At 35.8% G+C, this 22,280-nt stretch overlaps 3 protein-coding genes, 2 non-coding genes and 1 pseudogene across 5 annotated transcripts; 3 read left to right on the top strand and 3 right to left on the bottom strand.

Moving 5' to 3' along the window:
• Window positions 1-1,454: 1,454 nt before the first annotated feature.
• LOC132187383 (ubiquitin-conjugating enzyme E2 14) lies at window positions 1,455-4,256 on the bottom strand. The gene is made up of 6 exons (XM_059601678.2): window positions 3,856-4,256; window positions 3,639-3,741; window positions 2,799-2,896; window positions 2,617-2,717; window positions 1,871-1,948; window positions 1,455-1,759 (listed from the first exon to the last, which is right to left on the bottom strand). The coding sequence occupies exons 1-6, from the start codon at window positions 3,899-3,901 to the stop codon at window positions 1,682-1,684; spliced, it is 504 nt and encodes a 167-aa protein (XP_059457661.2). The 5' UTR covers window positions 3,902-4,256; the 3' UTR covers window positions 1,455-1,681.
• Window positions 4,257-6,986: 2,730 nt separating this feature from the next.
• On the bottom strand, window positions 6,987-7,058 carry TRNAP-AGG (transfer RNA proline (anticodon AGG)). The gene has a single exon. It is a non-coding gene; the product is annotated as a tRNA-Pro (tRNA).
• A 2,559-nt stretch (window positions 7,059-9,617) lies between these two features.
• Window positions 9,618-10,258, top strand: LOC132188090 (CLAVATA3/ESR (CLE)-related protein 46-like). Its single transcript, XM_059602500.2, has 3 exons — window positions 9,618-9,723; window positions 9,819-9,886; window positions 10,008-10,258. The coding sequence occupies exons 1-3, from the start codon at window positions 9,618-9,620 to the stop codon at window positions 10,107-10,109; spliced, it is 276 nt and encodes a 91-aa protein (XP_059458483.2). The 3' UTR covers window positions 10,110-10,258.
• Window positions 10,259-12,456: 2,198 nt separating this feature from the next.
• On the bottom strand, window positions 12,457-15,206 carry LOC132188560 (uncharacterized). The gene is made up of 2 exons (XR_015909755.1): window positions 15,100-15,206; window positions 12,457-14,572 (listed from the first exon to the last, which is right to left on the bottom strand). It is a non-coding gene; the product is annotated as an uncharacterized LOC132188560 (transcript).
• A 2,170-nt stretch (window positions 15,207-17,376) lies between these two features.
• On the top strand, window positions 17,377-17,925 carry LOC148582585 (putative RING-H2 finger protein ATL53; annotated as a pseudogene).
• Window positions 17,926-20,050: 2,125 nt separating this feature from the next.
• Window positions 20,051-22,074, top strand: LOC132186915 (uncharacterized). The gene has a single exon (XM_059601033.2). It carries the CDS (start codon window positions 20,698-20,700, stop codon window positions 21,646-21,648), a length of 951 nt encoding a protein of 316 aa, XP_059457016.2. The 5' UTR covers window positions 20,051-20,697; the 3' UTR covers window positions 21,649-22,074.
• The last annotated feature ends 206 nt before the right edge of the window (window positions 22,075-22,280 follow it).

The raw sequence follows: 22,280 nt of genomic DNA, 5'->3' as shown, positions 1-22,280 counted from the left end.
GTGCCGTTTTTCCTACAGAACAAAGCTTTCATACTGCTTTTAGGAAAAAAAAGAAAAGAAAAAAGAAAATATAAACGTGAACGCAAGTGTGGAACGGATTGCTTGGGAAAAGCATTGTGTTAACAAAGCATATATCATTATGTCTACAATATGTGGGGCTTGCGTTTACCATGTGTGCCCTAATTGAGTCTATCCCTTCATATACAATGACTTCATTAATTTGCTGAAATTCTTCTTTCTTTTTTATTTTTTTTTTATACGGCTTCCGGTGAGTGATTCCAGCGGGTTACTTTTTATGTTTCTTTACCTTTTAAAACATTTAAGATAGATAAAAATTTTGTTACGATGATAGTGTCTCACATGAGTTAAGTCTAATATTGACTATGTGTATATAAATTCTTGAACACCCTTCCTTTGCAAGCCAGTTTTTAAGGGTGAGTTCTACCCAAAATTTGTATCATTAGGTATCAGAACTAGCCACCATGTCGAGGGGTTCGAGTCACGGAGGGGGCGACCTATGGGCTAGATTAAAATACTGATAGATGAGTGGAGCCGTCAAAAGAGAAAGGGTTACCATAGGGTCAGTGTCAATATAGTGGGCCGCCGTGAATGTCGGCCACGGAGGCCTGGTGATATGTTAGAATCTTAGTGTCCCACATGAGTTAGGTCTAATATTGACCATGTATAAGCTCTTGGGCACCCTTCCCTTGCAAGCTGGTTTTCAAGGGTGACTTTTACCCAATGTTTCTATCAAATTCTCTTTAGTAAACTTCTCAGAATTAGTTTTAAATTGTTCTTAAATATCAATTGTCTAAACAAATTTTGAGAGGTCACCCTCACCACTAAGATACTTTTTAAAATAAACTATATATATTGTACACTTATTTTTAGGTGTAGAGATTATTTATGTACAATTTTTTTTTTTTTTTTTCCAGAGGTGTGGGGCTACTATGACTACTGATTTGTTCGGTGTCGTTTGCCAAAAAAGAGAGTCAATGCACACTTTTAACGTGCCAAATCAGCCTTGTTTTTGTCACACATGCAATATCTTTCTTATCAAATGGACAGAATGATGACATACATTGATAGTTTTTAAATTGTTTAGAAGCTTTTCAGATTTTAGAAAAGAAAATTGGAGTGGGGATCAAAGTGCAGAGACTTAATCTATGATGAAAAATAAGATATTTTAATATCATCCTAAGAGTATATCAGTGTCTTACCTATTTAATTAAATGGGCTACATCTTATAAACCTAACCCGCTAATTTCTTGTTAGATTCATGTCGGGTTTGCGAATTGTATAAAAAAATTATCAGAAGAACATGGCTTACTTTTCTTGTATAGCTTATAGAGGAAAAAGGGTGGGGGAAGAAGAGAATTTGGAATTACTCTTGACAAGAAAGGAGAATTTAAATGTCCATCCACAGCATGTCTACAGATTCTATAGTAGAATATTAAAAAGTGTGAGATTACCACTAAACTTGTTCATTGATTATGATGCTCACAAACCCAAACAAAAATTGACATTCATGAACCATCAAATGTGTGGTATACATATATTTCTAATAACATCACTAGAAGATGTGAAAAAAGACAAATTAATTGGACTGCAAATAGAACTAGAATATCTTTTTGGTGTCATGGATCATAGAAGCCAGAAATAGCAGCAATTTGGTCTTTTCTTATAGCATTTCTTGCGATCTTCTGACGCACCGTCTAACTTTCCTTCTGAACTCATCCTTTGTTTCTCTCCATTCTTTCTGCAGTTGCACAATTAACAAGATGCCAAAGTACACCAGCAAATCAACCAACTAAACCACAATAACAAATTTCAACCAGCTCATGATGAATAAATAAATATAGACACCTACCGCGGCATCTACGTTTGCAGGAGATTCGTCATTAGGGCTTGAAAGCATTGATATTATACTCAAAACTATGCTCTCAACCTGCAGTTGAAGTCGAATCGATTGCAGAAATAAGGTACAGTCAAAAAGAGAAGACATATTAGGCAATGAAAAATGAGGGAATTACTTCATCAAAGCAGAAAAAGCCTGGTGTAAGATGAAGGTATCAGAAGCAAAGTAAAACAAAAACAACCAGAGCCTAGGGAAGTCTTGTTGGCCTCAATCAACAGCATATAACAATTTGAAATCAAGAAATCTGGCTCCATGGTGGTTGCAAATTACTAGTAGGCTAAGACAACCATGATAACAAATCTTTCAAGCTTAACACGTTGCTTTTATAAAAAAAAATCGGTACCTAAGACCTATTAAAACAGTCAACAATTTTCATCCAAGAGTTCTTGATTTGACAAAATTTTATAAGCAAAACTTTACTTTCTTATGCCTAGCTTTATTCTTGGAAGTGAACTATGAAAGTAAAAATGGTGCAACTCTGCTGCCGGTTGACTTCTTTTACCTGGTTCTTCTACCAGTTCTGCAATATGTTAAGCCAATTTTATATTTTCTAGGTACTCAGAGAACTCTTGCATAAATTGCTCTTACGGTGGAACTAAAGACTATGACTACATCTAAATCAAGTGAAAACACAATGACAATCCAAATAAAAAATGGTTAAACAAGAAAGAACAAAAATTAGATGTTAAAATACATACTGTATGGACGGGACTCCAGCGTTCACTTGCATGCTCATAACCGTTTGGATCTTCACCAGGAGGATGAAGAATTGAAATGCAAACTGTTCCATCTTGGTAAACTGCAGCTCAGACAGATCAAAAACATTAGCCCAACTCTCGACGTAAAAATTCAAGTACAGAAGGGCAAGTACACTACACACCATTAGGATGCCACATCTCTGAGGTAAACCTCACTGTTGGAGGGCTTTGAGGGTAGTTAGAGGGAAAGCTCATAATGGCATTAAAGAAACCTCCATCACTGCAACAAAGGAAGGCAAAAGAATAACCCAGTAAGGTCATTGTCCTGAATATCCAATATTTAAAGCTAACTCCTACGCATATCCGTGACAAGAACTCCACAAGACAAGAGACTCGACAAAGATATGCAACATTGAAGACCTCAAATCTAAAATAAATCAGTAAATTACTGTCAACAAACCAAAACTGAGTAAAACTTGGGTCTAATACTATGATTGGTTTACCAAACTACAAAACATTCTATACTACATCAGATCATAATTCTCAGATTAAAAAACAGCAAAGAAATATTGATAAGAAAATACAAAAACTCTAAAAAAGTTCCTTGTACAAGATTTTATTAATCTTCTTGAATAAACTAAAACCCAATGACACAATATGAAGGCAACAAATTGAAAACCAGATAGAGTAAACTAAAGGGTCATAACCCAATGAGCATATACCATCACACAACTAAAAATCACATACTATTCATATTACTTACTTAATGCATACTGCCTACCGACACCAAAAACACATCAACACCTTCAACTTTCAAGCCACAGAAAACCACCTACCTTTTTATCATCAAATCAAACACAAAATCCAAAAATAAACAATCATGAACTTCGAACTCAATTCAAACAATAACCCAGTCAACCTTAAAACATATACACAAAAAACCAAAGCACAGACAATGAAGACTGTTAAAAACATAGACTAAATATTCAAACTTCAACGCGAATAACAATTGGATCACTCACTAAAGCGTATCGGGAGGCCCCATAATCGTGACGTTCCACTTGAACACATCTGTCTCGTCGACCAGACCAGCCGAGAAGCCGTCCACCGGTCTTTTACAGAGATCTGAGAATTGAAAAAAAAAAAAAAAAACATGTCAATCTGAAACAACGAACCCAAAAAAGAACAAAAAACAAGTAATAAACCCAAGGGATAGATAGATTGAATCAGAGAGGGGACCTTTGAGTTGCTTTTGGAGGAGGAGGCTTGCTTGAGACGCTGCCATTGGAGACCGCAAAATCAAAGAGGCAAAGGAAAAAGTAAAGAAATCTCCCGGCGTTAATTGTAATGGGTGGGACTCCAAACTGGCTTTTATAGGCCAAGAGAAGGGAATCACAAAGAGTTATTGCTTGAGTTTGTCTCCCTCTTTCCCGACTTAAATAGAAAAAAAGAAATCACATAAACAAACAAAAGGGAAAGTCGGTTTATTTATACAGGCCAAGTAGGATTTCTTTTCCTTTTACCGATAGTTGTTGGAAAAGGTTTTGGTTATTTTATTCATAAGATTATTATTGAATTAAATAGATTTGACTCCTCGTGAATGCTGCATGCTCTCCCTATAAATCTTCTCTAGGGTTTCTTTCTTCACCCGCCCCCCTTTTGCCATTTCCTTCCCTTTCCCTTTCCCTTTCCTCCATGGAAGAGCTCCGAGCTCGTTTCCAATACTGAAGCTCTCAACTGGCATGATGATCACCCCATGCAATATTTAAATTGCATTTTCAACCCAAATTTAAATAGAAATTTATATAATCATATGCTAATTCTCTAACAACATTGTTTTACTTCAAGTGCATAAGATTTGATTTTATTATTATAATTGTGTGTGTTTGGGACCGTTGGGGTTGTTCGATTGATAAAACTCGTAAAATCCTATACTACATCTACATTAGCATTCAGCTATGTTACTAATTTTGATTTGAAATTCGTTATTGACTTGTGGTTGTGGGGTTCGGTTGGTTTCTCACCTCTCCACTACAAAAAGTCAGCGTCAAATTCAATATTGGCCTACAAACCTTGTCATCATCCTCCCTCGCCTACCTTTCCTCTCAAACTGTTCGGATTGCTCGAGAAGAAAGGAAGTATATTAAAACGATATTCTATGTTTCCTATATCGGATGGATTAATCAAACTTAAATCAAGTGGAATAATCAGGTGAATTGATGGGAGTTCGAGTTTGAATTTTTGATTTTTAGTTCTGATGTTAAATCATCAATTATTTTAAAAGTTTAAGGGAATAAAAATAAACTAAATTTAATTAATCTCATTTGTTCTAACAAACGGCAAATTGTTCGAAACTTAGGGTGCGTTTGGGAGTGCGCTTTTAAAAAAATAATCTGCGATTTTAAACCAATTCGCAATTTTAGGATGTTTGGGATTGCGATTTTAAAAACGCAAATTTTAAAATCGCAAAAAAATCTGTGATTTTCATAAGCTGATTAGAGGGTGCTTATTTGAAAAAGTGCGAATTTAAAACAAAATCACGATTTCTATTAAAAAGATATTTGGAGCAATAGTTACCTTTTTTAGAACGGGAATGAAAAAAATACCAAGAATACCCGCCTAAAATATATTAAAACCCTTATTTTCTCTTTTTTTTTTTTTTTTTTGGTCTTCATCCTCTTTGTTTTGTTCATCCTTATTGGTAATTTGGTCATGAAACCGCAATTATATGCTAATGTTATCCAAACATTCAATTGATAAAAAAAAGCACTTTTTATTACGGTTTACCAAACGCCTGTGCGATTTTAAAAAGTAGCGATTTTTAAAACGCAATTTTTAAAATCGCACTTATTGAAATCGCACTCCCAAACATGCCCTTACTTGGATAAATGGGTTTCAATCTTGATAGTAAAATTGTTAAAAATCTTTGTCCTATAATATACATCATTGGAGTGCTGCACATGAGAAGTTTGTCTACGTTTCTTCTTCTTCTTATCACTTTTTTATATGCAAATCAATGTTCAAATCAGAGTCGTCATCCTTTTTTTTTTTTTTTTGTCTTCCACCTTGTCAACTTGATATGGATGATGTAGGAACCATTTTTCCTTTTTGGATGGGAATAGTTTTGCCACAAAGGATTTTCACTTTTCTAATCTCTACCAATACCATACAATGAGCAAAGATGAGCAAGCACAAAGTGTGGTAGGCAATATAAGATTCTCACACAGAGATTGAAGATTTTGGACGTGTGATTTGTGAACATTCTCTTTTCCATTGAAAATCCATCACACTATCATATTGCCGGGCTTCACTTTATTCCTTGTGGAAACTCATATTGGTTTCCTCAATGCAGTCTGCCATTCATGCAATATCTTGGTCCCAAAAACTCCCACCAAGGAAAGGACTCCACCCCATCCCTTTTTTATTTTGAGGGAACAAATAGATATTGGCTGTGTTTGGCCCCAATATTTTGCAGGCCAAAAGCGGTGTGTCCTGTTTTGAAGTGCAGTTGAAAAAAACTAATTTTTACGTTTTCAAACCGTAAGTAAAGAGAGACATTTTTAAAATACACAATTTTGAAGGTCAAAACACAATTTTTCTGAAAGTTTAATTATGTTTTTTTTTTAATTGCATTTTCATTAACTATGTTTTAAAACGTAGGTAAATACCTTTCGGCCCCATGTGACTTAACAACTTTATTTTTTGCCTCCCTCGGTTTCAATTTATATCACAAATAGTACTTGGGTAATGGCAAAAAACAGTAATAGTACCTCCATCTAAATTTCGTCCAAAATTTGACGAAAAATCATGTCAACGCCATTAAAAAATCGACACGTGTCCATATATTAATTAAAAACAGGGTGGCTCCTCTTTCTCCCTTTTTTTTTAAATTTTTTTTCTAATTTTCTAATATTTTTAATTTTAAAATTTGTATTTTGTATTTTTAATTAATATATGCACATGTGTGAATTTTTTAATGGGGCTGATGTGACTTTCCATCAAATTTTAGACGGAAATACCATCTCCCTTTTTTGCCATTACCTAGGTACTATTTGTGATACAAATTGAAATCGATGGGTTAAAAAATAAAATCACCGTTAAATCATAAGAGGTTGAAAGGTATTTAACCCTAAAATGTATTCTAATCACCTCTGGGTCGGATTTTCAATTATTTGGTGGTTCTTTTGGATCTAGAATTCAATTGGAAATCCAAATTCAGTTTCGACAAATTATTCAAACAAAAGGAAAAAGTTAGCCCACCAAAACTGGATGGGCTTTGAAGGATAAGAACGGGTTGTAATAGTGATGGGCCTGACCCAGAAAGAAACTGTGATAGGCTTTGGCCCCAAAAGTAAAAAGAATAAAAAGTAGGGGCATTCCGAGAATTGAACTCGGGACCTCTCGCACCCTAAGCGAGAATCATACCACTAGACCAAATGCCCTCTTTTAAACTTTTTGAGCTATTAGGGTTTATATTACTTTCACTAAGGTTCATTTAAATTTTTAGAATAAGTGGAGATGAAACCTGATTTTCTTTTTTGAATAACGAAACCTAAAAGTTTAATATAAAATGAATTCTTTTGTATTTGTATTTGGTTTATGAGTCATTTTAGTTGTTTAGTTCTAGACTTCTAGTTAATGGTATGTGTTACTTTCTAATAGGTGTCTAGTTGCCAAATCCTTATTTTTATAAAGGGATGTTTTTTTTTTTTTTTTTTTTTTTTTTTTTTTTTCAATAATAAGAATGATTTGTTTTCCTTTGATATTATTGTGAGATGTGACTCATTTAGACCGATAAACTGATAATAGTGAGACCCACTATCATCTTTGCCAAAGGCTAGTAAGATTTGGGCCTTACGACGAAATTTTTCCCTCCCCCCCCTATTTTATTATGCATCAAAGTCGTATAGAACCATTCACGGTAGTTTTCCTTTAATTATCCTAAAATTTAGAGAACAAAACGTATAAGAATAGATAAATTTATATTCTAATAGGTTCAAAGGAGAATGTGTGCCGAGTTCTAGCATGACTTGATCGAATGGAGGATTAAAAGGACTTCTCGAGAACATCATTTGTATCTGCATTCGAACAAAAAAGTCACATAGAGCTCTCATTGAAGTGTCGTTTGATCCTCGAACACGTAAACTGTGAAACCCTAGTTTTGGTTCAAACCAAACTTATTTTGGTTCAAACAAGATTGCAGTGGATCGCGAAATCCTAATTAACTTAAGCCTAAAAAGTTATGCCTTCTCTCATTTTATATAAGCCTTATAACCCACGACGGACCAACTAAACCTGATTGACATACAAGGACACAAAAAATCTGCAAAGTCATCAGTAATTGAATTTTGATTAGTCATCTAATTAATAAGAGTCTCACCTAATGTAACCAAGGACAAAAAGCAAGTGCATGCAAGAAACTGAATCCAGGCAGTTGCTGAGAAAGAGCAGATATCTTCAATTTGGACATTGAAATTTATGTTCATTGCACGCAAAGTTACTGATACAATCATGGAGCCTTGAAAATGGCATCTAAAGGTTGCCTTCATGAACAAGAGAGGTCAAAAGATAGGACAACTTCAGCCACAAGCGTAACAGGGAATTCAAAAGAGCCAAAAAAACTTTTACTAGAAAAGCCTTGATGAATTGTAATCACTAGCTTAAACAAAACCTATCATAATTTCTGCATAAAAAAGTTCTATTAACAGTAGTAAAAAGCGTCATTATGAGTTGTCTCATCGATGGTCAATGAAGCCAGCAGCATCATTAGCATGGCAAGGGTCTTCTCTGCAATAATTGGTGTCATGCTCTGGGCAACTTCTTCTCAAATGACAAATAGATTAGAAAAAGGTGAAAAATCTTGCAAATACTATTCTACTTGAAAGAGCTGCAGAGGCTTTGACTCTTGGAAGCAATTAAGGTGGAGCATGTTACATGATCTGAACTTACCATCAATAGAAAATAGGGCTTCGGTGGACCACTTTATGATTTTGAAATAATCATTAAACAAGCACTATTTAATTTATATTGCTTTAAAGCTAGCAGCTAGTTAAGCCCCCCCCCTGTAGGGGTCAATACAAGCAATTATTATTTAAAAAAAATAATAATAGAAGCATCTCTTAATCAGTATTACAGAATATTGCGATAAAAGATGATAGGAAATTATAGATTAATCATTAAATTAGTACTTTAACATTCGACTCTCTTGTGAGCGAATGTTAAAGTTTTTAATTGAAATGGGGTGAACCGTAAAGTTAAAGTTTAAAGTCAAGATCTTTGCTTTGACGCAGTGTTAAGTTAATAAAAAATGATGAATTTAATCATTTAATTAATATTGTAACAAGATAAGACAATGATGTGCTATTTTTCTATATGGCGTTCTTACAGTTTACCACATGCCGGTAGTCTAGGCAAAAAAACCTTCAAAGAAAAGAATTAGATTGTGTCAAACTGTTCCCACACTTTTACGCATCGGAGTGCTTGTTGGTATCTACGACGAATTACCCTTATATGTTTATCGTCTTTGTAGGTCTTTTTGACCGGACTACCGGCGTGCGATAAACTGTAAAAACAGAAATCAACCGAAGGCAATAAAAAATGTTTTACACCGAAACAGGGGAGATGTTCAGTCAGCATTAGCATGCTAGTACATTCCAATTATTCCATGATTGGGAAATCCCTGCATTACGTGAACCGAAAGCTGTAGTAAGAATCTTTTGGTTAAGAGATTTGGAGGACAAAAGCGTTGATGGCTCTATAATATGAAGATAGCCCAAGAGAAGTCAACGGACAATGACAAGGAAATTAACATTCATAGCCTTGCTAATTTTCAAATATAGCTAATATAGCATTGGATTCCCAGACAGCTTTAGCATGCATTCCATACTTTCAAATGAGCTATGATTAACCGAAAGATGGTCTATATTTCTCATGCCTATATAACCCCCCACACCTTAAATAACCCATTTACTCCATCCATGCAAGTACAAGCTCAGCCCAAGATGAAGAGAAAAGAGATTCAAATATATCTTCTCTTGGCCTTCATCCTCACTACTTCTCAATGTTATTACTCCACAGCTATGAGGAATATTCACTCTGCAGAATCAGGCAAGCCCCTATCATAATGCATCCTAAACTGATATTTTAAGCATGAAGTGAAAACAAGTAATTAAATCTTTTTGCTTTGTTTGATTCTTCCATAGTTGGTTTCAAGCTCAAACCTGCACAAGCAAGAGAAAGCTCAGCTGCAGGACACATGTCAGCTACTTGGGTGAGTACTTCTTCATCTTCTTCTTCCCAATGAAGTGAAGTTGTGAGATATTGCTTTCATTTCATACATGATGATGATGGAAATGGCTAATACATCAATTTTCTTGTTTCCATGAAAAAAGATCAACAAATCAGGAATGCAGGACCAAAAAACTGCTCATAAGGTTCCTTCAGGACCCAGTCCCATTGGTAATCGGCACCCACCAATACTCAGGCGTGGTTGAGAGGTGCATTTGTCATGCTCGGCAAGCAAAAAATATGGTGAAGAAGGTGCATTTTTGTTAGTGGAGTTGGTCAGATGTTATGTGGTTGATCAAATACTATGTAGAAGTAATGTTTTTGCCGTGGCATACTTGCAGAAGGATGTCTTTTATTGGAAGGTTCATTCATATGAATAGGTTTTTACTCATGTTAAAACCTGCCTGCTCGGCTGCTCATATTAACTTTTCTTTCAACATTAGATTAATCAACAACCTTAATTTTTACAAATAATTTATGTTCTTCAATTAAAGACAAACTTCCCAGAACAGAACACCCCCCCCTAAATTATAGATCTTCATCTCTGACAAATGGAACCTAGTCGGAAAGATGTTTTGGCATGAATTATTTAGTGTCTTGTTTAAAAAAAAAAAGAGGAAGGAAAGGAAAAGAGTAGTTGGATATTATACCGTGATCATCTAGTCCATTCAAATATCCAGCTAGATCTTGAATCTGATTTCCTAATGAAAAACGAAAACAAACTTTTCAAATGAATGGGGTTGCAATGGATATATAGAAATTTCAAATTGACTTGTTTACACTTATGATTGGTCAATCATGATTATCAGGAAGTACTCATACATAGATTGAAGTTTTGCTTCATGAACGTAGCCGACTGATAAGAAAAGTATTCATCAGTTCCAGCCTCCAGGCAACAGTTCATGGTGATATATAAGGGACCCTGCACTGCCTTATTGGCATACTCATTTGCAAGGCAATTCATGAATTAGAACCCTTATTTATTTATTTATTTATTTATTGATGTACTAAAAGTAATAACAAAGATTGCCAATCGATAATTCACTACACAAAATTTAGCTTTCAGCCACGATCAAAAGTTGCTGCTAATAACAACGATTGGGTCGTCGTAATTGTCATGCTGAGAAAGGTTATCAGCAACGACATTAGTGTCATTACTAATAATATTATACGTTACCACAAATAGAGTAAGAATTTAAATCAACTAGTCATCGTTGATGATAAGTTATAAGCACGTCATCCATAACTAATTATTAGCAACTATACAATATTGATAATTTCCAAATGCCCTCCCACCAAATAAATAGATAAATGGATATATTTTGTTGTTGAGTACGCCAATAAAGAACAAATGGATCCCTTTTGCAGAGACTAGATTTAATCATGAATCCGGAGTTGCATATGCCTTCGGACTTGGCAAAGAAATTAGGATTATTAAGCTCTGTTTTGGTCTTTCAAAGCTTGGGTAATTTTTTTTCCGAAGAATTGAATTAAAATTTTCCTTGCCAACACCTATAGAGAGCACATTGCTCTAGCATTACATTGTCACAGATAGAGCTAGAAATATCTCTCATCCACACTTGATCAATACCGTGTTGTTCTGCTACTTTAGCTATTATTCTATTAGCTACACATTGGCTTCTTTCTTCATATGACAAATTTACCAAAATTGCAAAGTATTCAAAACTTATACTAATTAATTTTAGTATGATAAATTTTGCACGTAGTACGATTAGCACATAGGTGAATATATACGTATATCTATAACAGGTGTCAAATCTTGCTATCTGTAAGAATGAGATCAGCTTCGCATGTCTATGCAAGGAAGGGAAGGTAATGCAAAACTGCCAAAACTTGTGATTAAAAATGATTACAGCTAAAAAGTAAAATAATGACATCATATCACATCAACAATAAATTCCTCAGCTTAACACATTCTACAACATCAATCATTAGGCTTCTTTCAATCACCACCCACATAAACCACTGTATGCAAAAGCTCAAAGATCACTACAGAAAAAAGTACGCAAAAATAAGGCTGTTTATCATCCACATTCAACGCATCAAATTATCTTTTTTTCTTTTCTTTTTTTTCCTTGTGGGTGAGAAGACTGAAGAGAGCAGAAGGATTACAGAACAGGGACAATACCTAGGATATTGCACCTTATGTAATACCTTAAATGAACTGCCTAGATTCTACCACGTCAATAATTTTTTTTTTTTTTTAAAAAAAAAACATCTAAAAACTCCCTCTTTCCTCCCACCTGACCACCTAGTGGCTGTGGGAGACTAATAGTGGCGGTGTATCGGTAAGCCGATGAAGGTGACAGCAACCGGTGGAAAGAGAGTTTTAAGTTGGTAGGCTGATGAAGGTGACAGCAACTGGTGGAAAGAGAGAGTTTTAAGTTGTTTGACGAGGCAGAATCTGGGTAGGTTATAAGTATTGCACCAGATCTCAATCAAAAATTACTAATGTGGATCCTTGTCATTGTCAAGCCAAAGATCCAGTCATCAAAAATGAATTGACAAAAATATAACAAGAAAATAAAAACCTTAGAGCCAAGCATAAAATGGGACTTCATATTTAAATTCAAAAACATGTCGAATAACAAAGAAACCCAAATGCTTCAAACAAGCACGGAAAAATTTTGTGCATGTCAAAGCCAATAAGGAGAGAGATATGGTATGGTAAGTAAAGCCTACGATGGTCAACATTGAACATACAATCACCTGTCTAAAGACCCAACTAAAATCTGATAAATATAAGAGAGAATAGGAAGGGAAAGAGTCATGAAAAAAAAAATGGAGACCCACTTTTATAGACTTCCTTTATGGAATAAGCTCAGGAAACAATGAAGCAGCAAAGACTGTAATCATCCTGGCATCGATCACACTAATGCCTCTTTCAGGTTGGCAAATGGTCGTTCACTCCCATGGAGAGGGAGCGAAGGCATACACGAACTTCATGTTCTTCTGATCCTGCACGATGTTTGGGCACAATGATCTCAAGCATTGCTCCTGTCTCACCGCAGTAAGCTTCAAGTTTAGCATCTTCTGGAATGCGGGCAGGGAGGTGAATTTCCCTAATCAATTCCCCTGGAGGGCAGTGCTCTGGTGTTGGATCAGTTAGCTTAAATGTCCTATCCTGTCGCTTAATGAATGGCATGCAGGCCTTACTCACACAAGATATCTTTATGATCCCATGTGAGTGAGTGTTCTTCCAGGTAACTTTTACTCTCTGAAGATCAGCGAAAGGCAAGCTGACAATTATCAAGAACCCTTTGTCATCCTCGTATATAGTTTTTGCAACTGTAACAGGCCCATATACATTCTTCATTACCCCACTAAACTCATTTAACCAGGGGGGATTGACTGGGTAGATTTTCATATCCAAAACTCTGTTAAAATATGGATTATTAGGCACATAACAGCTGTCATCGTTTCCATGAGAAAACAAATCCTTCTTCCGTTTGTTACATACTGGTGAAAGATATATGCCATCACTATTGCCACGGTCTGGTGGCTGAGTTGACAAATTCAAACCAGTATGATTAAGCAACTTTCTTTGGTGGGCATTTGTGTTATTTTTTTGAGGAAGGGCTCGGTCAATCTCGAATTCGGTGTTTTGTAGGTTTCTCCAAAAACCAAAATTACTTGCTTCAAGTGGCAGAGAGAAGTTTATATCTCGGCCTGTAAGCTCCATCCACCTCTTCTTCTCTTCCTCATTAAGACCCTTAAGGTTGGGGGACTGAACAACTTCAATACCATGCACACACTGAGGATTAGATAGACCCCTATAGTGCTTCCTCTGCATACGGTGTGATCGAACAAAACCCTTGTCCACACTAAACGGAAATGGACGCTCCCCTTGGCGAGAATGACCATTCATGTAACTCCTTAGTTGCATCTTACCCAGTGCATTTTCAGGCCTTTCCTTGAAAACCCACATATACATGTTCTCCATGTCATGCTGAACCAAAAACGTGTCTACTTGCAGGTCTGATTTCTCATATCCAGACACACCATTACTATCTCGAACAATCTTACACTTTGATTTCTCATTCAAAACAGGCTTGAAGTAAAAACTAAAGAAAAACCAGGCACCCCAAATGCTGTCAAGCCGCTTGGTCCATTTCCGTGCAACTTTTGTGACATTGACTTTTGTCACTTCTTCATAAATCTGAGACCCAAGGCTTACATCTAAGATGTCAGATGGATCACCCCAAGCTGGGGGAGGTGGGCTAGGCTCAGATAACAGCGGGAGATTGATATCAGGCGGTTGTGAAAAGAAGACAGACCGATTCATCTCCCTCTCCAATTCCTCGTGCGACAAAGAACCCATATCCATTGACAAAAGTGTAGAGAGATGATGGCTCTCCATTGAAAGGGTTGTGACGAGAGCTTCCCCCATCATTTCTTCAGAAAACTTTTTGCCCGTCTTGATTTTGGGTGTCCTTTCCAAACCCCACCCAAAACCAAATCACCTCACAAGCATCTTAATATATTGAACTGAACCCACAAATATTGTGGACTCATTAAGCAGTCAGCATATCAACGGAAGCAACTCACAAATATCTTCATGATTCAACCCACAAATTAGCCTTCACCACAAAGAGTAACCAATAACTCAAAGTACAGTGTCCAATAACATTGTCAGAACCACATTGACCTGAAAACATCAACCATAACATTTAAGCAATACACCAATATATCAAGCTTGTTCGCAGACAAGCCGAGGAAAATGAACATAAATCACTGATCTTTATTTTTTTTATTGATTTTTATATAATATATCTCTCAACTCGTTTAAATTCCAACCAATGAATAAACTCACCCATAGAAGGCCAAATACTTGTACTGATCTCACCTGAGCTAAAACTTTAGTGGATATTTTTTTTGGGGGGTGGGGGTGGATACGTAAGCTAAAGCTTTGATTTTAGAAGATCCTAAGTATAGAAAACTCTTTTAAGATCAAATTTATTCAAAAAGTTTTTGCTTTCCTACACTTTCTCAGCAACCAAACGAAGCATAAATTATATAAACAACCAGAAATTTCAGAAACCCTATAATATCATGAAATTCTACGAACATAACTGAAATGTTACGGATTCAAAGCGAACAAATCAACCACGAAACCCTAACCTAAAAGTCCAAGAAAAGGGGAAAGTTGAAATCAAAGAGATACTTGAAGATTACCTGTAAAGCGAGGGTCAGAATCCGCAGGAACTGAGAATTTTCGCAATCGATTCCCATTTTGAGAGAGAGACAGAAAGAATGGGTAACGGAATCCGTTTAAACAGACCCTCACCAGCAAAGACTGCCGTTTGAAGACTGTCGCCGTTAATTAACAATGAAGGAATTCTCGTTTTCTTCGCGCGCGCGCGAGACACACAAGTCTTTGCGTCACGCGTGTAGGACAGTGAGTCCAACATTACTGTTGATTAAAAAAATTTATAAATAACTTTAAAAAAAAAGGAAGGAAAAATACACTTTACCCCTAAACTATTCATCAATTTACACTTTTGATTCCAATGTTTAAAAAGTAACACTTTACCTTCCCAAATTTTCAAATTGTTACAATTCGACCATTTTTTTTTTTCTAAAACGCCACCATCCCAAGTTAAAAATAAAAAAATAAAAAATAAAATAAAAATGAAGGGATAGCCGGTCTAGGGTGGCCGGTCACTCCTAAATTTTTAATTTTTTTTTTTCTTTTAAGGGTAGTCCAAATACCTCAAAGTTTTATTGACTATTAAATTAGTTCGATTATTCCTTTTAATTATTGAGGTGGTCCAAATACCCTGACGTTTAAAGTTAGAGTGACCAAGGCTATTATTGATGGTTCGCCCAATATGGTTTGGCATCACTGCCTCACTGGCGTTTGGCATTTTGTAGCTCCATCTTACAATCATACGGCATAACCAGGCAATTGGCTATGAAGATGTCAATTTCTCCCTTTTATATTGAAAAGCTCTTTATAGTAGCTTCAAGAACTGAAATAAAAAAAATAAAATTAAGCGCTTTATTTATAATAAGACTAAATATTGAAAATCGAAATCGCCTAAATCTAAAGGGATCCAATACCTTTATATTCTACAAGTTGCAACCATTTTTTTAAATGGGTAAGATGAAAATACCTTAAAAAGATAACATAAATAAATACACAACAATAATAAACAGATAGGGGAGCCTGGGGAGGCCCCATCTGCAGATTGCAGTACAAGTTGCATCGATTACCTAAGTTTAATATCATTATATGTGGGCAACTTGGTCTATGATACCCGTTTAACCATTTTTAATATTTGTTTTGAGGGCAAATTAAAGTTTTCTTCGCGAGGAGACCTTTCAACTCAATATATTAAATTGATACTTATTTTAGAACATATAATTTTTACATGTATTTTATAAAATATATGTAATTAAAAATATACGTGAAAATCAATGAATCATGGTTCTATTTGTTAATGTATCACTTAAAATATACGTTATTTAATTTTTTTTAAAAAAATAATATACACTTAAAATAGTATAAAATTCAATTTAGAACTCTACACTAAATACATAGTCCACAAGTCAACATCCCGTGTCGGCCCGTAGTATTGGACCACATTGGTGATAAGGTGGCCCAATCATTGCCTCAGGCTCTCAGCGGTAACTATCAAGCATACTCCCCACTCCCGACCTCTCCGAAGAGAGAGAGAGAGAGTAGAAAAAAAAAAGTGAAAATTATAAAATCAGACTGTGTGATTGTAAGGTTTTGTAATAAACTCTCTAGAGTTTAAAAAGTCAAAAATTGCTTTAAAATGGGAGAAGGATGAGGGAATTAAAAGAAATGAAGCATTTTTCATCTATAAATCCAATATAGAAAAATAGCACCACAATTTTATATATATATATATATATATATATATATGGAAAAACTTCACAAAGGTTCTTTGAACTTTTACGTGTTTTGAAAAGATCATCTGAAGTTTAAAAACTCTCAATTTCACCACTAACTTTTAATTTGATTCAATTTACCACAATCGTTAGTGTTTGGCGTTAAACATACGTTAAAATGGATGAAACTCTAAATTTATCATTAATTTCACATTAAAAAAAATTAAAAAATAAAATAAAATTTGGGGGTATTTTTATATTTTTCATAACTTTTTATTAGGATTTGGTACTAAATCCTAACGGAAGAGTGTAAATTGCATCAAATTAAAAATTCGATAAGTAAAATTAAGAGTTTTTAAATTTTAAAAGGTTTTTTTCAAAATGCATAAAAGTTTATGAAGTCTTCGTGAAGTTATATATATAAATGGTTTGTTAAGCCTCAACTTTGGATACATAAAATAAGCCCACACAAGACAATTCTATCCTCGCAATCACCATCGTAGCTACATTGTTTGATGGGCCTCGATCTTTTTGGGACTCTAACTTTTGCTAATTAATCACAATCTCTATCATGGACGACGACAATGCTTCCTCCATGATTCCATCGACCCCAATTTCGGATTTCTCATAATGGCTGTGGGATCAACGGCTTTTGTGGTTGCGTTATATCACTGTATAGTAGTCTGCTGGTGCACCCGGCACCCCACCATCCAAACCCCACTGCAAATGACACGGTGTTTCGTGTCCGAGGATGTGGGCACACCAAGCAGCACCAACACTTCCACGGCCCATCTCATTCCGGCCCACAAGTACCAATAGGGCATGGCCCTGGTGGGCGAAGATGCCACCTGCGCGGTGTGCTTGTCGGAATTTGAAGAGGGCGAGGAGTTACGTATTCTGCCGGGCTGCATGCACTCGTTTCACGTCCCATGCATCGATATGTGGCTCTACTCCCACCGGAGTTGCCCCATTCGCCGGTCCGATGCCACGGTTCCGACGCCGATACTTCAACATGGAATGGAGGAATTAGGTTCCGGTGAGTCGGAGGCACGTTTGGGAACGTTACAAGAGATTGTTCTACAATCTAGCTTGCTAGGAGAGCTGGGTATGATCGTGAAAGGTTGTCTCATTATCTTTGCTTAAAGTTTAATCCTAAGAATTCACCTACTTTTTTTAATTTTTCAAATACTTTTGTTCTGGGAATCTGGGATGAATATGTTACTTAACATGTTACTTTGAAAAGATGTAAAAAAAAAAAAAAAAAAAGAAAAAAAAAAAGAAAAAAGAAAAAAGTGATGGTGCTAGGTTGTCCGTTTCTAAACTTTATACCATAGGGGGTAGGAGGCAAGAGGCCGCTGAGAGGGTACCAAAATTTCTCATCCCAAGGCCAAAGCATGAGGATTGAGGAGGGACTAAATCTAATTCTGATAGCTATTAAACCTATTTAACATGTTGATACGTTATTCAAACAAATTAAATGATATACACATCATTAAGCATTTTCAGCAGTTCTTTTTTTTTTTTTTTTTGTTAATATGTTTCCACAAGTTAAAATGAGGATTCGAACTAGTGACCTTCGCTTTATTAGGCATGGTCCCAGCCGATTGAGCTACCACTTGAAGACAAAAAAAATTATTTTTTACTTCCCTATCTAAATACACTATAACTTCCCTTATCTTTTCTTATATCAATTAAATATTTTTTTCTTTACAAAATATAAATTCCTATATACCTTCAACTTTTTTCATATAATTTTAACACAATCCCCGATGAAAGACAAAAAGATGAGAGATGAGAGAAAATATAATTTTGTATTAAAATAATGCATAGGAAAGCTATATGAAATATCTTTTGTTTTTTTACACTTTAGGTAAAACTTAGCATTCTCAATGTTTAGGAAACCAATATGTTATGTGCTTGGGTGATTTTTTTCTTTTTCTTTTTAATTTTTAACATTTTACCTATATGTAAAAATGAAAGGAATTACAAGGGAGCACCTGTTGAAAATATTATAACACTATTAGATACAACAACTAAACATCCCGATCGTAAAATAAAACAGTTGAATCTGCCTTGCGGTCCACACCAACATGACTATCACAATCCATGTCCCGAAATGGGTCGTGTAGCTGGGGCCAATAGAAGTCCATAAAGTTATTGGGCTTCACCCAAATATGCAAACAAGCCTGAAATTATTTTTTGTTGTTTTTCGGGCAACTAGCGTACGTGGCAGGCTCGGATATTTCATTAGAGTGAGACCCACTCAATTGAGATACTTCAGGGAATTAAAAAAAAAAAAAAATCTTTTTTTTTTTTTTTTTGTGGGGTTTGTTTGGGTAAATGCATGTAGGGCATATTTGTGTTACGTCGCAGACAGTATGATTAAAAAGGCGAATAATCCTTGATAAAAAAGATTGCTTAAAAATTAAACAAAAGCTATTACCAGAAAGGGCACAAAGTCGATGTTGATAGAGTAATAGGTTGCCATATCTCACCGATATCTTGTGTTGAAAAACAATATCATGTGCCTAAGATAATAAGCCAAGTCCTCAAGTCCATGATACAATAATGATCACAATTTCCTCACTCAAAATATGTTAACTTATTTGGCATACAAATGAGTATCTGTACGTGTTTTGGATTTGAATCAAGTACAATTAACTACTCGTATTGCATGATTGTTAATGTAAAAAAAGCAGGTGAATCTCTTACCTGTTCTAATAGAACACTTGTCCGAACAGATAAAAATCCGTATTTATCTTCTCATATAAACTACACGTATTAAGTACAATACAAATAATTAGTTGGACCCTATACCTACCGAGTGTTGTAGGACTTGAATACAAGTATGTGTTGTAGGTGTGGCAATTGAAGCCGAAAGCTGACATGTTTATAAACAATTGCCTTTCATGATAACCATAATTAATTTGTTGAATTAAGGACAAAATGTTTATCCGTACTTGGTTTTTAAAGTCACACACAGAATCTTACCAATTTTTTTCTGAATTTATTTATTGAAATCACCGATTTTCCTGAAATTTATTGGGCAACAATCTCTAGGTTGATAAATAGATTAATAAAATTATTAATTTTGTGCTAAATTGCCATTGACAAAAGTTAAAATGCCTACCATTGATTCTCAGTGTGAAAACTTTCCCAATGGGCACTTTAGTAAATCACCCACGATATGATTATTAAATGACACATCACTTTCCATTTCTTTGTGATCTCCTGTGGTCTCATGTGAGCATTCCTCGAAGGACGCGACCCCTTCTCTTCTTATTAGAGGCATTTGCAGATTTTTTGCTGAAGTCTATTGGATGATTTTTGTTGGCTCCCAGTTTTTTTGGGGTGGTTTTGTTGAGATTAAGAGAATCTTTTTATTTTATTTTGGGAGAATGTTATATACAATTCTGATTTCTGAGTAAAAGATTACGTTGTCCACAGCATGGTGGTTTAGCCTTGATGGGTTTAAAGTAAAAAGGGGGAGTTTTACAATCATGCTGCATGATTCGGGAGTGTGATTATCAGAGAGAAACAGAGCTTTTTTGGTATGTTTTTGCAGGTGGGTGTTCTGGTTTTGTCTTTTACAAATATTGTTTGGCAATAAGTTGAAGCTTTTTCCTAAAGAGAAGCTGTGAGCTTGATACTTCTTTTGCGTTCTAGTCAAAGTTCATGATCTGGGTTCTTGCGCCTGTCCATTGTTCAGATAAGATTGAGACTATTCAGAATCCCAAGTAGTACGCTTTTCCTCACTTTCTAGAGTTTTCCTTGGAATCAAAGGATTTTTCAAGCAAACTATAGTTTGTTTTCATGGGTTTTCTGGCTAGGATATTGTACAGTAAGCTGAGCTGCATGTTTATTCAAGTGATTTGAGGTAAGATCAGAAGTTGTGTGATGTGATTTGAAGGAAAGATGAAATCTTTGAGTAGTGTAGGACTTGGCCTGAGTGTAGTTTTTGGCTGCCTTTTCTTGGCTCTTGTTGCTGAGCTTTACTACTTATTGTGGTGGAAGAAGAGGTTAACCAACAGAGAGATGGAAAATGACTACAGCAGCCCAGCAAGAGAGCTATTCTACATGTTTTGCTGGAAAAGGTCTGCTTCTTTGAGGCACGCAGCTTTGGATCCCCAAGAACTTTGCTCTTCTGCAGGAATCGCAGCCACAGGCACCCTTGTCCATGAACCAGAAGCCCAGCTTCAGATGCAGTCAAGCAAGGATTTTTTGCTCAAACCCTTTGGGGAGGATAGCATGGAGGCAGAGTTTATGAGGCTGCAAGACCTCTCAGGCCCTCCAAGATTCCTCTTCACAATTATAGAGGAAACGAAAGAGGATTTAGAATCTGAAGATGGCAAGTCTAGGGGTGATAAGAGTGAAAAGGAGTCAAGAAGCAGGAGCTTGAGTGATTTGCTTCCAACTGTGGAGACTCCATATTTGACTCCTCTGGCTTCCCCTTTTTTCACTCCCCCACTTACTCCTATGGACTCCTGCAACCAGCATGGTGGATTCAACCCTCTCTTTGAATCAGCAAAAGATGCAGAGTTCAACAGGATAAAGTCCTCACCTCCTCCAAAATTCAAGTTCTTGCAGGATGCAGAGGAGAAACTTAAAAGAAAACTAATGGAAGCAGCAGCAGCAGAAGCTAAAGAAAAGGTTCATGAGAGTGATGAACTTGTTCAAGAACACAGAAATAAAGCTCCCAAATATGAGGAAGAGGGGTCTTTCATCACAATCATTGTTGATAAGTACAAAGAAAGAGAGCTTAATCATCATCTACCCCAGTACCATTCAAGCACTTCTTCACAGGTGATTCCTCTAGCTTCCTCACCTTCAACATTCAGAGCACCCATTAACAAGAAGGCCGATTGACATTAAGCACCATTAATCCAGACTGAAACGGGTTTGTCTTCTTTTACCCCCACCTTTGTATTTTATCAGATTTTTTCTTCCTTGTCAGGTTCTTGAGTTTATCTTATTTCCTTTGCGGTATTTGGGGATGTTAAAAAAGAAAGAAAAGAAAAGCCTATTCCCTGTGCAATGTATGTTAAATTATGGAGACGGGGGGACAACATTCTCTGCAACATGATGTTGAGAGGTGGGTCTGATGATGCTAGTGGGAGACCTGTGGGGTTATTTGTTTTATTCAATCTCCATGTCTCCTGAGTTGTCTTGTACCTGTAATCATTCTTGTGAGTGATGTTCCAACTGATGTTATTGACGAGCAGAGCACTGTAAAATTCTTTCAAGGGCCAACCCTTTTTCCCCCCTTTACTTTTACTCTCTAGTTTCTTATTTTATTGCTGTTTTTTTTTATTTTTAAAAAGGGAATATTATTTAAACGCAAAGACCAATTAGGAACAAAAGAGGCTTAGCGTAATTCAACAAGGTGACACGATTGGGAAAGGGGCTTGGGAGATGATGCCTTTTGGCATTTTCCTACACAACAAAGGATGCAATTGCCCGTGAAAACCTCTCGTGGTAATTTGCTGGAAGTTGTCCAC

The sequence above is a fragment of the Corylus avellana genome, unplaced genomic scaffold (assembly GCF_965113065.1).
Source record: "Corylus avellana unplaced genomic scaffold, dhCorAvel1.hap1.2 HAP1_SCAFFOLD_86, whole genome shotgun sequence".
NCBI classification, from domain to species: Eukaryota; Viridiplantae; Streptophyta; class Magnoliopsida; order Fagales; family Betulaceae; genus Corylus; species Corylus avellana.
This window is presented reverse-complemented; position numbering and strand designations above follow the sequence as displayed.

Bases quoted from the DNA above. Each gene is read 5' to 3' on its own strand.
- LOC132188090 (XM_059602500.2), top strand. From the start codon at position 9,618: ATGAAGAGAAAAGAGATTCAAATATATCTTCTCTTGGCCTTCATCCTC. The intron at 9,724-9,818 runs GCAAGCCCCTAT...ATTCTTCCATAG, and splicing joins TATTCACTCTGCAGAATCAG to TTGGTTTCAAGCTCAAACCT. The intron at 9,887-10,007 runs GTGAGTACTTCT...CCATGAAAAAAG, and splicing joins GACACATGTCAGCTACTTGG to ATCAACAAATCAGGAATGCA.
- LOC132186915 (XM_059601033.2), top strand. From the start codon at position 20,698: ATGAAATCTTTGAGTAGTGTAGGACTTGGCCTGAGTGTAGTTTTTGGC.
- LOC132187383 (XM_059601678.2), bottom strand. From the start codon at position 3,901: ATGGCAGCGTCTCAAGCAAGCCTCCTCCTCCAAAAGCAACTCAAAG. The intron at 2,897-3,638 runs GTGAGTGATCCA...CCTTTGTTGCAG, and splicing joins GGGCCTCCCGATACGCTTTA to TGATGGAGGTTTCTTTAATG. The intron at 1,760-1,870 runs GTAGGTGTCTAT...GTGCAACTGCAG, and splicing joins CTGCAAACGTAGATGCCGCG to AAAGAATGGAGAGAAACAAA.